Source organism: Hyaena hyaena, unplaced genomic scaffold, assembly GCF_003009895.1.
Source record: "Hyaena hyaena isolate Hyena2069 unplaced genomic scaffold, ASM300989v1 scaffold_245, whole genome shotgun sequence".
NCBI classification, from domain to species: Eukaryota; Metazoa; Chordata; class Mammalia; order Carnivora; family Hyaenidae; genus Hyaena; species Hyaena hyaena.
Genome location: NW_024080878.1, coordinates 1,586,700 through 1,603,034, shown reverse-complemented (window position 1 = coordinate 1,603,034; position 16,335 = coordinate 1,586,700). Strand labels below are relative to the sequence as shown.

The 16,335-nt window shown below is 40.9% G+C and overlaps 1 protein-coding gene across 1 annotated transcript in view; it reads right to left on the bottom strand.

The window, feature by feature from the left end:
- SWAP70 (switching B cell complex subunit SWAP70) overlaps positions 1 to 15,739 on the bottom strand; it is a 75,012-nt gene extending 59,273 nt beyond the window's left edge. Inside the window, exon 1 of the mRNA XM_039244615.1 lies at positions 15,546 to 15,739. Coding sequence (XP_039100546.1) covers positions 15,546 to 15,644 — 99 coding nt within the window. The 5' untranslated portion in view covers positions 15,645 to 15,739. The remainder of the gene's footprint in view (positions 1 to 15,545) is intronic.
- Between the last annotated feature and the right edge of the window lie 596 nt (positions 15,740 to 16,335).

Below are 16,335 nucleotides of genomic sequence, written 5' to 3'. Positions count from 1 at the left end.
GGAAGGTCTGTCTTTTATCCAACTATGCAATATCAAAACCTAATAAAATGCCTGATGAGAGAGTACCTGTTCAACAAATGTTTGCTAAATGAGCCCCATTTAAGAATTTTCTTTTTTTTTTTTTTTTTATTTTTGTTTTTGTTTAGTTTCCTCCACCATCATCTTTACCTAGATCTGGGTCTTTGAATTTATTTCACTATACTACAACTATATTCCACCAGAAAGATTTTTTGTTTAATTGTAATCTCTAATTCAGATCACTTTTAGAGTAAAGAACGATGCCTCTGTTAGTTATTAACACCACCAGAACTAGCAGGCATAACTCATCTGACTGAGGTCTATCTAGTAAAGCAATCCAGTTCCTCAAAATTTGAGTATTTTTGAGGAAACGACTCAATAAGAATTAATAAGTGTAAGAGAGAACTCTATAACAGAAGAGAGAAAAATTAGTACAAGAGTTCAATATACGACACTCTTCTCCAAAAGAGAATCTCAAGTCTTAATGTACATCCAAGGTAATGACAAAGATCACAAATCAGAGGTTTAACTTTGCTGCCCTCTCTTCTAACCATTCTGTCTCTTTATGGTCTCCATAATATGGCTTCCATCCCTACCAATCTCATGAAATTGCTTTTTCAAAAGGATTCTCTGGCAGACAAAGAGATGTACCACTCAGATCCCTCAAGAAAGGAACTGCTGCCCAGCTACAAGGACTGTGATTAGCTGAGAGCCTCCAACGATTAGTACCTTTAGGGTCCCCCTCAGCCAACAGACTGAGCAAGATGGTGGCATCATTTGCTCCCAGTTTTGTCAAGTCAATATCTCTGTTTGACAGTTCCTTTCCCCATTCTTGCTTCCTCTTTCATTTTTCCCATTGGTGTTTCTCCCCAATAAACCGTTAGCACTCCCAACCCTGTCTCAGCATCTGCTTCCTGGAGAACCTAACATGGGACAGATACTTTCTGAACAAGTCACTCTCCCAAGTCTCTGGCACTTGGCAATCTGGATCATCCCCCTCCTCTCAGACTTATCTTGGTTCTTCTCCTTCCTCTACAACGGTGCCCTTATGGGATCACCTCCCTCACCCCTTCTTCTTCCAATTTAGGCATTTCCCAAAGCTCAATTTTCATTCCTGAGTTGTTCTTTCTCCTTACTTCCCTCTTGAAAAGTGCTTTTATTCTGACAACACGAAGTCACCTCTATTCTAATAACTCTCAAATCTCCTTCTGGTTTTGCCTTCTCAACTGAACTTTGATTTATACCCCTAACTAATACTACATCTGCCTCACATCCAAAAAATCCAAAGGAGAATTCATAATCTTTCTCCCCAAAACAGGGGAGTATCCCACCCTGATTCGGACTTTGGCACTACCATTCCTTGAACAACAAAATTATAGACTCTCCTCTTCTTGTACCTCTTTTACTTACAGTTTATCCTATTGCTAAATCTAATTCAGCACCCCCAATGCCAACTCCTTTCTCCATTTAGGTGCTCTACCGGCTTAAGGCTAACCAGAGAATGTAATGCTGGTGAAACAGGGGCTCTATGCCCCCAGAAGCAGGTCTAATTCTCCCCTCTGAGACCCCAACAAAAAATGCTGCAAAGCAAACACTCAACAGGATATGACTGTGGTAAACACATCAAGCTAACATAGTTAAATTAGAAGGCTAACCTTCAAAGATCTCATCTGGTACTCCACATTTTACAAATGAGAAAACAAACCCACCAAGAAGTGACTTCCCATGGCCACACAAGTATCGGAGCACAGACAGGTTTCCTGACTCCCCAACTAGTGCTCTTTCTTGACACTTTCTCCTGTATTTCCAAGGGATTACTTTTCCAAATCTTTCATCACAGATGTTCTCATGGACCAGTCTGACACATCCCTTAAGGTCAGTGACAAATATCTCTTCCTCTAGAAGCATTCTCTGGCCTTAACTCCTGCAATCCTCACCAGAGACTAGGTAGATTCCCTTCTTCTATGCTTCCAGCATTTTTATTTTTTATTATTTTTTTTTTTTGGTGAAAGCTTAAACAAAATTGGAAACTTAACACTTGTCTTTATGTAGGAATGACAATTAATAGACATAAATTATAGAATTATCTTAAAAATCACTATCTTGTAACCAGCAATGAAATAATTGATTATAGGTCAATGTCATGAATAGATTCCACAAGGATTAGGTGAAATGTGTACTTTATCTCACTATATTTGAATTACCAGTCTGCTGGTCTGTATCATTCATAAGACTAAAAGCTCATAAGGGTAAGGAGCATATCTGTTTTGATTCCTACTGCCAACATCCCAGTCTGGTACTCATCCACTTACTCATCAACTTTCACCAAAGCTCCCCAAATGGTCTCCCCATCTTTAGCCTCTCACTTCTAATTACCACACCTACATCATCAGAATAATCTCAAAACTCTACCATTTTCAGATCTACCCAAAAATTTCAGTAACTTCTCCACATTACAGGATCAGTTCTAAACTACCGGTTCTAACAGAGTCAGCCAACAAATATATGTTAACCAACTATTCTGTCCAAGAACAAAAATATCTAAAATGTAACCCCACATCCATCTGGCAAAGCAGATAATGTTCCGTCCTCCCAGAGCTGCTTATGCAATGAAGTAGAATACCTTCAACATTTCAACAACTAGAACAACTTTTATCCTAACTAGTACCACTTCTTCTGGCTACTACATCATGTTCACATACACCACTCTCCTGATCCAAATCAAACATTATTGATTACTAAACAAAGCTAACTATTCCTAAAGAATCAAAAGGTATAGAAGACACAGAAGAATCCTAAGATGAAAAAATTAGTTTTTCCAAAATTGTAGAAACGTCTCCCTAATCACAAGATCTCATTATATATAAAATTCAACTATATGCAGATTGACTCCTAAATATCTTTCCACAATTAATTCTGAGAACTGAAGTTTCAAGCAGACATACAGTTTAAATTAAAAAAAAAAAAGGAACCTGAAGGTACAGTGAGATGAAGGAAATAAAGCAGAAAGCAGAGCAGAAAAACAGATTTATGAAATGATTCCCTGGGGAAGATAAAGGAAGCTGAAACAAAGGGTACCTTAGATTTATGTTATAGGAAAGGAACAGGGACACACATAAGAAAGACTGTGTAGGCAAGATGGAAGACCTCAAGTTCCAATTGCTAATTAGCCACTGAGGGGATTATATAATAATAACCCTCCTGTTGGGAGGGAATGAGAACATAGCTACTCTGTGATGGCACAGATTAAGTGAGAAAAGGTCACCCAAAGCTTCTTCTGTCTCTAGGCTCCAGGTACTATGTACCTCAAGATTATAGTGAGACCCCAAAGGAAATACAAAATGGTGATCAAGAAGGTTAAGAACTCTGAGTCATAAGATTAAAAATGCACACTGGCTCTTAAGATGGAGGGCCATACACATACACTCGGTGCCTCACGGTTTGTATATTACCTTCAGGAAAGCAGAAGTTTACATGTTAGTTTAAAAAAAAAACCCAAAATTTCCAAGTTATTAGCAAATGAGAAAGGAAGAAAGGAAATAACCTAGAATCCATTATTACCATTTTAAGATTTTTAAATGTCTCTTACATGCACTTAATTTGGAGAGCTGTCTACTGCTTTGTTTTAGTGAAATATAAAAAATATTTACAAAGACTTTTATAGGCTCACTCCTGATTCCAAACCCCTAACCCCATTTTTTGTAATCAGATTTTTAATTCTTCCACAGAAACAACTTCTACCACAGAGATTAACAGAAACATAACACTAAAGATTAGGGAGAAAATATTATACGTGCCAAGTTCACAAGAATTAACCATATTTTTACACTGTGTTTCAAACAATAAAAGTCCTTTACTACAACTTTCTTCCTTTTTACAGTTGTCCTATTTATGCACAAGAAATATTCCAAGACTCCCAGTTGATCCCAGTTGACATCATGGATAATACTGAACCATAGATATGGTTTTGATACACACATACTGCTTCCAGATCACGGATGACTGCAGGTAACCGAACCCATAAAATCTGAAACTGCAGATAAGTGGGGACTACTGTATTTTCAACTGACACATTGGCCAGGCTCAATTACTTTTGTAACCAGAAAGGTTAAAAATTTTTGAGGCTAAATGCCTACATGGGAACAGAATATACATTATTCATAAGATACGTAAAGCAACTGGAAAGCAAAGAATAAAAGATTTTGTTGAGGGATGCCTGGTGGCTCAGGCAGTTGAGCATCCAACATTGGCTCAGGTCATGATCTCATGGCTCATGTGGGTTTGAGCCCCGCATCGGGCTCGCTGTCAGCGCAGAGTCTGCTTTAGATCCTCTGTCCTCCTCGCTCTCTGCCCTCCTCCTCCCTTGCACTCTCACTTAAAAATAAAAGATATTTAGTTGAAAAATCTATCATGGAGAAACAAAGACTCAAATTACCCATATTGTTGGGGTGCCTGGGTGGCTCAGTTGGTTAAGTGTCCAACTTCAGCTCGGGTCATGATCTCACAGTTCATGAGGTTAAGCCACGCGTTGGGCTCTGTGCTGACAGCTCGAATCCTGCAGCCTGTTTCTGATTCTGTGTCTCCCTCTCTCTCTGCCCGTCCCCCACTCACAGTCTCTCACTTTCTCTCTCAAATATAAATAAGCATTAAAAAAAGGTTTTTTTTCCCCAAACTACCCATGTTGTTTCCCCAAAATTTTTTTCCACTTAGATCCTCTTTTACTTCAAAAGGGCACAATTTAAAACAAAACAAAATACTGTTTCTAAAAACAGGATAAAAGTGCACAGCCAATACGCGTATTTCAAGACATTTCCAGGACTGACATGTAATTCACACTGCAACCATAATTGCAAAGTAAAGTTATAATAAAGGTTGCAAAAAATATCACTACACTTTGCTATATTTAAAAGAACAACACTGGGGTGCCTGTGGTTCAGTCAGTTAAGCATCCAACTTCAGCTAAGGATCTCGCAGTTCCTAAGTTCAAGCCCTACATAGGGCTCTGTGCTGACAGCTCAGAGCCTGGAGCCTGCTTCATATTCTAGGACTCCCTCTCTCTCTCTGCCCCTCCCCAGCCCATGCTCTGTCTCTTAAAAACTAAACAAACATTAAAAATTAAAAAAAAACAAAACAACACTTACTATAACAATAAGAGTATATTAATTTTAAGGTACATTTTGATCTCTGGAAGGAACATAATAAACTAGTAATAATGGTTACCTCCAGGGCAGGAAAACAATGTGGGCCAGGGGTAGGAGAAATCTTACTTTTCACTTTTGTAAATGCCCTTTTGAACTTTATGATTTGTATACCATGTGTATATATGAACTATTCCAAAGTTTCTCTTTGATGTGCAAGTGTTTAAATAATAGCCTTCATTATCTTATCTTCTTGGAATTATATGTTTTTTTTATTTTTTATGTTCTTTTAATCCCAGTAAAATTAATATACAGTGTTACATTAGTTTCAGGTGTATAATATAGTGATACCACAATTCTGTACATTACTCAGTGCTCATCCCAATACATGTACTTTTTTTTATGTTTTTTATTTATATTTCAGAGTCAGAGAGAGCAGGGGAGGGTCAGAGAGAGAGGGAGACACAGAATCCAAAGACAGCCTCCAGGCTCTGAGCTAGCTGTCAGCACAGAGCCCAATGCAGGGCTTGAACCCACGAACCGTGAGATCATTACCTGAGCCAAAGTTGGACGCTTAACTGACGGAGCCACTCAGGCGCCCCAACATGTACTCTTAATCCCCCTCACTTATTTCACCCACCCCCTCCACCCACCTCTCCTCTGGTAACCACCAGTTTCTTCTCTATATGTAAGAGTGTTTTGTTTCTTTCTCTGTTCATTTGTTGTTTCTTAAATTCCACATATGAAGGAAATCATATGGTATGTCATTCTCTGACATTTCACTTAGCGTTATGCCCTCTAGACCCATCCATGCTGTTGCAAATGCCAAGATTTCACTCTTTTTCTAATATTCTAGTGTGTGTGTGTGTGTGTGTGTGTGTGCGTGTGTGTGTGTATGTATATATACATATACACCACATCTTTTTTTATCCATTCATCTATCAAAGGACACTTGGGTTACCTTCACATCTTGGCTCTTATAAAATATTGCTGCAATAAACAGAGGGTGACTATGTATTTTGAATTAGTGTTTTCATATTTCATAAATACCCAGTTGTGGAATTACTGGATCATATGGTAATTCTATTTTTAATTTTTTAAAAAATCTTCCATATCGTTTTCAAGAGTGGCTGCACCAGTTTGCATTCCCACCAACAGTCTGCTAGAGGGTTCCTTTCTCTCTACATCGTCGCCAACACTTGCTGTTTCTTTTAGGGTTTTTTGTTTCTTTAAAGATTTTCTTCTTTTTAAGCTTATTTATTATTTTGAAGAGAGAGAGTACACACTAGTACAAACAGGGGAAGGAGAGAGGGAGAGAGAAAGAGAGACAGAGAGACAGAGAGAGAGAGACAGAGAGAGAGAGAGAGAGAGAGAATCCCAAGCAGGCTCTGAGCTGTCAGTACAGAGCCCAGTGCAGGACTCACACTCATGAACCACGAGATCATGACCTGAACCAAAATCAAGAGCTGAACACTCTTAGCTGGCTGAGCCACCCAGGCGTCCCTTAAAGATTTTATTTTTAAGTAATCTCTACACCCAATTTAGTGCTTGAATCTACAACCCCAAGATCAAGAAGTGCATGCTCCACTGACTGAGCCAGTCAGGCACCCTTTGTGTTTTTAATTTGAGCCATTCTGACAGGTGTGAGGTGATATCTCATTGTGGTTTTGATTTGCATTTCCCTGATGATGAGTGATGTTGAGCATCTTTTCATGTGTCTGTTGGCCATCTGGATGCCTTCTTTGGAGAAATGTCTGTTCATCATGTCTTCTGCCCACTTTTTAGTTGAATTATTTGGGGTTTTGGGTGTTGCACTATGTAAGTTCTTTATATATTTTGGATACTAACCTTTTATCGGATATGCCATTTGCAAGTATCTTCTCTCATTTAGTAGGCTGCCTTTTATTTTTGTTGTTTCCTTCACGATGTAGAAACCTTTTATTTTGATGTAGTCCCAATTGTTTATTTTTGCTTTTGTTCCCCTTGCTTTAGGAAATACCTTAAAAAATGCTGCTATGGCTGACGTCTGAGAAATTAACTGCCTGGGCTCTCTTCTAGGACTATTATGATTTCAGGTGAGAAGTGCATGTATGTCTACATAACACTGGAGATTTATTTTACAGCAAGACCACTGAAATTCTAAATAATCTAAAGATCATTTTAAAACCTAAGTAGAGAAGAAAATAATTACTGCCTCTACCTCAAATAATATGCCCTATACCTATTTCCATTAACTTCTGCAAATTTACATCAGAACCTAAACATAACAATGTCTGCTCAGACGCCATATAAATAGCATACAGAATCCACATACAAATGTCCCTCATTAAAAATATATACATAACAGGGGCAGCTGGCTGGCTCAGTCAGAGGAGTATGTGACTCTTGATCTCGGGGTCATGTGTTCAAGCCCCACATTAAATGTATAAATTAATTAAAAGTAAAAATTTAAATACACACACACACACACACACACACACACACACACACACACACACAGAAGGGCAGAAACACCAAAACCAGGGGTGCCTGGGTGGCTTAGTCGGTTTAGCGTCCGACTTTCGCTTAGGTCATGATCTCGCGGTTCGTGGGTTCGAGCCCCGCGTCGGGCTCTGTGCTGACTGCCAGCTCAGAGCCTGGAGCCTGTTTCAGTCTGTGACTCCCTCTCTCTCTGTCCTTCCCCTGCTCACGCTGTCTCTCTCTCTCTCTCCTAGAAATAAATAAAAAATATTTAAAAAAAAAAAAAAAAGAAAGAAACACCAAAACCAAACCAAGGTAAAAAATGGGTAGAAAGAATATTGTAACATTCAATTCAATGATATTTACTTAGCTATCTATATGTACCTAGGAGTACCTGCCTACAGACATAAAGGAAAGTTTCCATTAATCTCTCAGTAGTTTTCTTCTTTTTTTTTTTAAGTTTATTTTTTATTTATTTTGATGGAGAGAGAGAGAGCGAGAGCGCGCGCACGCATGCCAGCAGGGGGAGGGGCAAAGAGAGGAGGAGACAGAATCCCAAGCAGGCCCCAGGCTGTCAGTGTGCAGAGCCCAATGTGGGACTCAAATTCACGAACTGTGAGATTGTGACCTGAGCCAAACTCAAGAGTTGGACATTCAACTGACCCACCCAGCCGCCCCAATCTCTCAAAAGTTTTTAATCTCACATCAGTTATAGCATATACTAAAATTGCATTCAAAACAAAAACAGTCTTATAGTTTGTTCTAAGGAAAGACTATTTATAAATACAAGCTTAAAAGCAAGTGAGAACATGTTTCTGAAGATTTTTCCCCCACCATTAGCCTATTGATATCTACCTCAGCAGTCAACAAGTAGATCAGTACAAAATTAGGAAAAGCTTAATTTAAAATAATCATTCAGGATTGCCTGGGTGGCTCAGTCAGGTTAAGCGTCTGACTTCAGCTCAGGTCATGATCTCAGGGCTCGTGGGTTCAAGCCCCACACTGGGCTCTGTGCTGACAGCTCAGAGCCTGGAGACTGCTTTAGATTCTGTGTGTCTCTTTCCCTGTCCCTCCTCCACTCACATTCTCTGTCCCTCTCTCAAAATAAACATTAAATTTTTTTTTCAAAAAAATAAATAATAATAACTCAGGGACACCTGGGTGGCTCAGTGGGTTAAGCATCTGGCTCTTGATTTCAGCTCAGGTCATGATCTCATTGTTCGTGAGTTCAAGCCCTGCATTAGCTCTGCGCTAACAGTGCGGAGCCTGCTTGGGATTCTCTGCCTTGCTCTCTCTCTCTCTATTCCCTGCTCACTCTCTCAAAAATAAACAAACATTTAAAAAATAAAATAGGGGCGCCTGGGTGGCTTAGTCGGTTAGGCGTCCGACTTTCCCTTAGGTCATGATCTCGCAGTTTGTGGGTTCTAGCCCCGCGTCGGCCTCTGTGCTGACTGCCAGCTCAGAGCCTGGAGCCTGCTTCAGATTCTGTGTCTCCCTCTCTCTCTGACCCTCCCCTGCTCACGCTGTCTCTCTCTCTCTCCTAGAAATAAAAACATTAAAAAAAATAAAAAATAAAAATTAAAAATTAAAAATAAATAAAAAATAAAAAATAAAATAATAATTCAGTTTAAAGTCCCTCTGTAACCAGCCTGAAAAATAGAGTAACACTGAATCAATAGGACAATTTAAAAATGAGCTGCCTTCTAACAATCCAATTGCAAAGTAAACTAATATAGCTGATGAATTCTACAGGGGTACTCAAGTCAACTGTCGGTGGGGTAAAGACTTGTACAGCTGCAGCTCAGGTGGGGAGCCAGAAGGGCCACAAGTGGAGCCGAAGAGACAAATGTCTCCTGCAGAGGGTGCACAGATTCTAAGGAAGAAGTCCAAGAAGGGCACAGGAAATGCAGGAGAGGGAGAAAGAATCAAGGTTAACAAAAGTGAGGCAGAGATGGTCCCCCTTTTTTTGGAAGGTGCAGGGAACAGGGGGTTAGGGGAGTACATCAATGAAAACCAATAAGATACTGACCTATGCTGACCTTATACCTAGTTGTCTTAACAACAAAGCACCAGTGTGACTAAACAATCCCAACATCTTGCCTCTATAGTAGCTTATGCAAGTCACAGATGGTTTTCAAATTCTGTGTTCCATATTTTTATCTTACTGATAAATGTAATGAAAGTCTATGTTTGCAACAACAAAATAATAACTTATATTGTTAATTTATTCTTTGGATTTCAAGTTTCAAAATTTCTTGAGGTAGTAATTTTTGCTTTGGTTAGAAATATGCTATTAATTATAAAAATTAAGTATAAAACATAAGCTTTTTTGTAGTAAATTTGGGATCCTAAATGAAAATATTTACTAATTACAGCAGTGACTCAAATACACATTTATCTTTGATTACCGTACTGCAAAGTAATCTCCTTAAAAGTAAAAAAAAATAAGGGCACCTGGGTGGCTCAGTCAGTTAAGCTCAGTTCACAGTTCATGAGTTCACAGTTCATGAGTTCCAGTCCTGATTCAAGAGAGCTCGAGTCCTGCATCAAGTAAGCTTAAGCCCTGCATTGAGAGAGCACTAGCCCCACTTCAGGTGACCCCTGTCTGTCTCTCTCTCTGCCCTCACTCACTTGCACCCTCTCTCTTTAAAAAAAAAAGTAAAAAATAAATCTATTCCCAACAGATTGCCAATACTCCAAACGTTTCACAACTTCTCTTTAGAGAAGAAATATGTTATAAGCTATGGCAGGGAAGAATCAATTTCATTACTTTACAATCTCCAAAACACATGTATAGAATAATAACAACTACTCTCAAAGAGACCATTCATTCCTTGAAATCTCTTCTCCGTCAGCTCCAGTGTTGCCCCAAAGTGGTTCTTGCTCTCATTTCTGGTCCTTTGGCTTCGATTCTTCCTTTCACCACCTACTCTAACCATTGCCCAAGACCATCAAGTAATCACTCCTCTTTTTCCAAGCCTCAACTATCAGATCCTGTAGAGACAGCCCCACCCTTGCCAAGGACATCACCTCCAACAAGGACCTCAAAAATAAAACAAAATAAACAAAACCCTACGTGTACAAAGTTAACTTTCGTTTCTTTTCTAAACAGTTCCTTTTCATAACTTTCCTGTTTCTATTAAAAACTACTATCCATTGGTTACTCACAGCTGAAACGTTTTTGACTCTGTCCTTTTCATTTCTCTTTATACCCAGTCATGAGCCCAGACAAGTAGACAGCAAATTCCTTCACTCACCATCCCCACTTGTCTATCCTCACAATCTCCAGCCTCCGTTACCTCCCATCTGGGATACTGCAAGTTTCCTAATTCCAGTATGCCCAATCCACTCTAACCCAGTACACATGCTACAGCCCAAGTAAGTGACTTCCTAAAGGGTACTGCTGATCATGGCCCATCACCTCCCAGAAAATTTGGAGGCTCTATGGCACCTACCTAACTAGCCTGGTACTCAGTCTTCCATGCATTAACTGCAATCTATTTCTATAGCTTTATCACCAGCAATAACTCTCTTATATACATACACACACACATACTTATATTCTACATTGCAATCAAAATAAATTAGACAGGAGTGCCTGGGTGGCTAAGTCGGTTAAGCATCCCACTCAATTTTGGCTCAGGTCATGATTTCACAATTGCGAGATGCAGCCCAGCATCAGACTTTGTGCAGACAGCACAGAGACTGTCTGGGGCTCTCTCCCCCTCTTTCAGACACTCCCCCACTCATGGGTGGGCTCATGTGCACTCTCTTTTTCTCTCTCTAAATAAACTTTGATTAATTAATTGTACAGAAGACCCCATAAATGCCAGTTTAATTCTGTCAGCTGCAATACTTCACAGGGATGCCTTGGAGCTAAGAGCACTCAAAAAAATATCCACTGAATGAATGAATGAATAGAATGAGTTTACCTCTCCCTCCCATATTTCTAATCACATCCCACCTGTCTTCCAGAGTTCACTTCAAGAAGCTTTTTTCATAAAATAATCCCACCAGTAAGAAGTAATCACCTCTTCCTCTAAAATGTCGTGGCCACTTATCTTCTAATCCACTCAACATCCTCTATCCAATAATACTTATTTCTTATCTCTACAACCACACTTTTCATTAAGGATAAGGTAACTGAGTAATATAATCAATAAAGGAATAAAAGGAAAAGAAAGGGAGAGAGAAAGGGAGGACCAACCTTCTCTGCTGATTCATGATTTTCTTAATTTACCTACAAAAATTTAAACTCTTTGAAGGCAAAGATTTCTATTTGGCTTTTATTTCCCCCACCTTTACTGTCATCCTTAGCATTTGGCGTAATATCTAACACATGAATTGCCTATTACATAGTTAATGAATATCCATTTACTGTGTCAAATATTGTGAAAGCAATTCGGAAAAACAAATGTCTAAAATATTTTAGAAAGCCCATACAGTTTTACAAACTGATACATTTTAACACTTGTTTTGGATATATAATTTTTAGTCTGTATTTAATAAACTAATTATATGATATTTACTCCAAGGAGATATTAACTCTTAAGAGCCTAAAAATTCTAATCTTGTTAGAAATTAACATGGTACCTTACACAGAGTAAACACACAAAGGTTACTATAGGAATGAATGTATTGTAATGAATGAATGAATGAATAAATTAAGGCAAAAACTCTACTCCTAGCCAATAAATCGGTAAACATCAAACTTAAAAGTCAAAACAAAAAGGGAAGACCTAAATAGAATTTTTTAAAATAATTTCCATTCCAGAAACACTGGCAAGATGGACAGAACTAAATCAATTCCAAAGTTTCTCAGTTAAGCAGACAAGTGACAGACAAAACACAACTGCATAGTTGCAGTATCAACATCTTGTGGGTGAAAGGTATGTACTGGGATTTAACACTTCTTGCTAAGCCTTTCAGTCAAGAATCCTCTTTTTCTATCAGCAACAATAAGGGCATTTTTTTAATGGAGTGCAACAAAAGTAACAGAAAATATCTCATTTGTCATCAATTAAAAGAGGAAAAATGAGGACACCTGAATGGTTCAGTCAGCGGAGCACGTGACTCTTGGTCTCAGGATCATGAGTTCAAGCCCCATGCTGGGTGTAGAGATTACTTACATAAATAAAACTTTAGGGGCACCTGCGTGTCTTAGTCAGTTAAGCATCTGACTTCAGCTCAGGTCATGGTCTCATGATTCATGAGTTCGAGCCCCACACTGAGCTCTCTACTGTCAGCTCAGCTCATTTTGGATCTTGTCTCCCTCTCTCTGCCCCTCCTCTGCTCACACACTCATGTGCCCTCAATCTCTCAAAAATAAATAGGGTGCCTAGATGGCATCAGACTCTTGGTTTTGGCTCAGGTCATGATCTCATGGTTCATGGATTCAAGCCCCAAGTAAGGCTCTGCACTGACTTTGGTTCAAAGCAAAAAACTTTTAACATTGACAAGATTTTCAATGTCTGTAAATTAATAAATATGACAACCACAACATAAAACAGGAAGGTTAAAGGGACATAAATGGTGATATAGTTTCCACATTCCTCTTAAAGTTGTAAAATATTAATTTTAAGTAGACTCAAAGTTATATATTATAATCTCTAGAGTAATCATTTTTAAAACTACAGAAATAATAGTCAAAAACTCAGTATTAAAATGAAATACTAAAATATGTTCAAACAATCTAAAATAAAGGAGAAACGGGGTGCCTGGGCGGCTTGGTCGGTTAAGCGTCCGACTTTCGCTTAGGTCATGATCTCGCGGTTCGTGGGTTCGAGCCCCGCGTCGGGCTCTGTGCTGACTGCCAGCTCAGAGCCTGGAGCCTGTTTCAGTCTGTGACTCCCTCTCTCTCTGACCCTCCCCTGCTCACGCTGTCTCTCTCTCTCTCTCCTAGAAATAAATAAAAAAAAACATTTAAAAAAATAATAATAATAAAAAATAAAATAAAATAAAATAAAATAAAGGAGAAACAGTGGAACAAAAATATGGAAAACATGAACCAAATAATAAAATTAGTACCCCTAAATCTAACCATATCAATAATCACATCAAATGTAAATGGTTTAACCATAACAATTAAAAGACAGATTGTTTGCATGGATTTAAAAAAAAAACAATACCCAACTACACGCTATCTATAGGAAATCCACTTTAAATATAGAGCATAGGTAAATGAAAAGTAAAAACAGTAGGGGCACCTGGGTGGCTCAGTAGGTCAAGCTTCTGACTCCTGGTTTCGGCTCATGTCATGATCTCACAGCTTGCGGGATTGAGCCCAGCACTGGGCTCTCCACTAACAGCATGGAGCCTGCTTGAGATTACCTCCTTCTCTCCCTCCCTCCGTCCTTTCTCTTTGCCTCTCCCCTGCTCATGTCCCCACCCTCAAATAAACTTTAAAAAAAAAAAAAAGTAAGACACAGCTCTACCCATAATCACCAAAAAGCAGAAATAACACAAATGTTCAAGGGTGAATGAATTAACTTGGGTACAACCATACAATGGATTACTTAATAAAAAAGAATTATTAATACACAGAATAACATGGATGAAGTCTCTAAGGCATTACCCTGAGTAAAAGAAGGCAGTATCAAAAGGTTACATACTAAATGACTCCATTTACATGACTCTATGGAAAAGACAAAACTCCAGCAATTAAGAATACACCAGACTGTTGGTTGACCCCAACTGGGGGTTAGTGGGGCAGCATGAAGCTTTCAGGGATGACAGAACTGATGTAAAAACTGATTTTGGTAGTAAAGAAATTTATGCATATGTTAAAACTCACAGAACCTTACAACAAAAAAGTCAACTTTACTGTTAATTTAAAAGTAAAATAAAGATTAGGAGAATGATCTCTGTGAACCCTTCCAGACTATGATTTTATGAATGATAAGGAGAGGAAAAGGAAGATGGGGAAAGGAAAGCAAATGCTAAACCCTACTGGCCTAAAAACCACTACTCATAAGAGTACTGCACAAAATAAACAAACCCAATCTTCAGAAATTCATTCCCAGAAGAGGCTAAGAAAACCAGACATTCAGATCCAAAATGTGGATATTAGAAAATGCCTGTGAATGGCTCTTCTTGTCTGTTTCTATATTTTATACTTCCAAGAAGCTGCCAACTTCTCCTGGCTAAGTGCCACTTTCCCTGCTTGGAGTTACTCAATTTACAAGCATTCCTTTATTTATACCTTACACTCTCAATGATGGGGTCTTTGACAGTCACAATAAAGATCCTGCCAGAAAGATCAGTGCTCCTCACCCGGAACTAAGGTCCCTGCGGGACACATCACACACACACGTGACTGACCTGAGGACCCTAGGCAGGAAGGTCCTCCTCATGAGTCAGAAGGCGTCCCCACCCACCAAAGCCCCCAAAGGAGACCAGGCTCTGGGAACTTCTCCCTCCTCTGAACAGCCAGACTGCCTGGGGTGCAGCTGGCCGTTTCAAGGGCTGCCCTGGTGTGGAGCGTGCGCTCCAAAGAAGGCTCTGCCCAGTGACCTTGGGTAAATCCCTTCCTCTTCCAGAGTGCAGCGGTAATCTGGGTATGTAGTCTAAGGGAGCTTCCCACCGCCCTGTCCGTGTCGGGGATTTTCTGGGTCTCCCCTCACCGACAAGAGCCCAGCTCGCCTAGACCCCATCCCCGCCCACCCTCCTCATCTATCCCCCCCTCACGAGGAGGGGACTAACTACCGGCCCGAGGGCACGGCCTGAACGCACGAGGAAAGCAGAACCGCCAAATCCCGGTCTCTGGCCCCTCTGCCCGGAGCAGGCCGCCCGGCCGCATTCCTGCCCGCCCCTCCTCGCGCTCACCACCAACGGGGACCGGCTTCCACCGGGGGCAGTGGAGCGTGCACCGGGTCCCGGCGGGGTGGGGACCCGGGCGAAGCTGCGGGGTGGGGGGCGGGGAGAGCCCACCTTGAGCTGGGATTTGGAGACCTTGCCGCTGTGGTCCAGGTCCAATGCGGTGAAGGCATGCCAGATGGCCTTGAGCAGCTCGTCCTTCAAGCCTCCCATGGCGGCGGCGCGTCTACCCTGACTGCCAGCCTGCCTCGCCGACCCTGGGTCGAGTCTGACGCCCCTTGACTACCGCGGCCTCCGCCGCCGCCCGCCCTGCGGTCACCTGACCGTAAAGGCCCCGCCCTCAGCAGGACCCGCCCTCTCGGGTCTCGCCGGCAACCGCACGCACTAGGGTGGGAGCAGCCGGGTGGACTGGGCTTCCCACGCCTGCGGGTGGGCATCCAGGCCTTCTCTGCCGGCCTGGAAGCCGAGCACTACGCCGCATGCCTCTCGAGTTCCTCAGACCGCCTCAGGCCACCTTCGGGGCTCGCGTGCCCCTAAACAAGAGCCGCCTTCCGAGTTAAAATTTGAGAATCGGGGTGAGCGGACTCCCCGCTTCAGTCCGCGCTGCTCAGTGGAAAAGGGAGCCCTGGACCTGTCCCGCGGTCGCGCCACTGTCTGAAGAGAACTAACAGCCGGAAAAGTCCCCCAACAGGGGCTCTCAGTTCCTAGCCAGAGAGGATGTGGAGGGGGAGGGGAGGCAGGGAACGGCTTCTGAAGGAAGTTTTAGATTCATTTTTCAAACCTTTCCTGATGCCACCATAGAGTGGGCTCTGGGGTCACAGATAGGAAGTTTAAGGTTAGTTGAGAAGCTGCGCAGTAGACAACCTTTTCTTATTAAACCTCAGCTGTTGGTAGTCAGTTTACA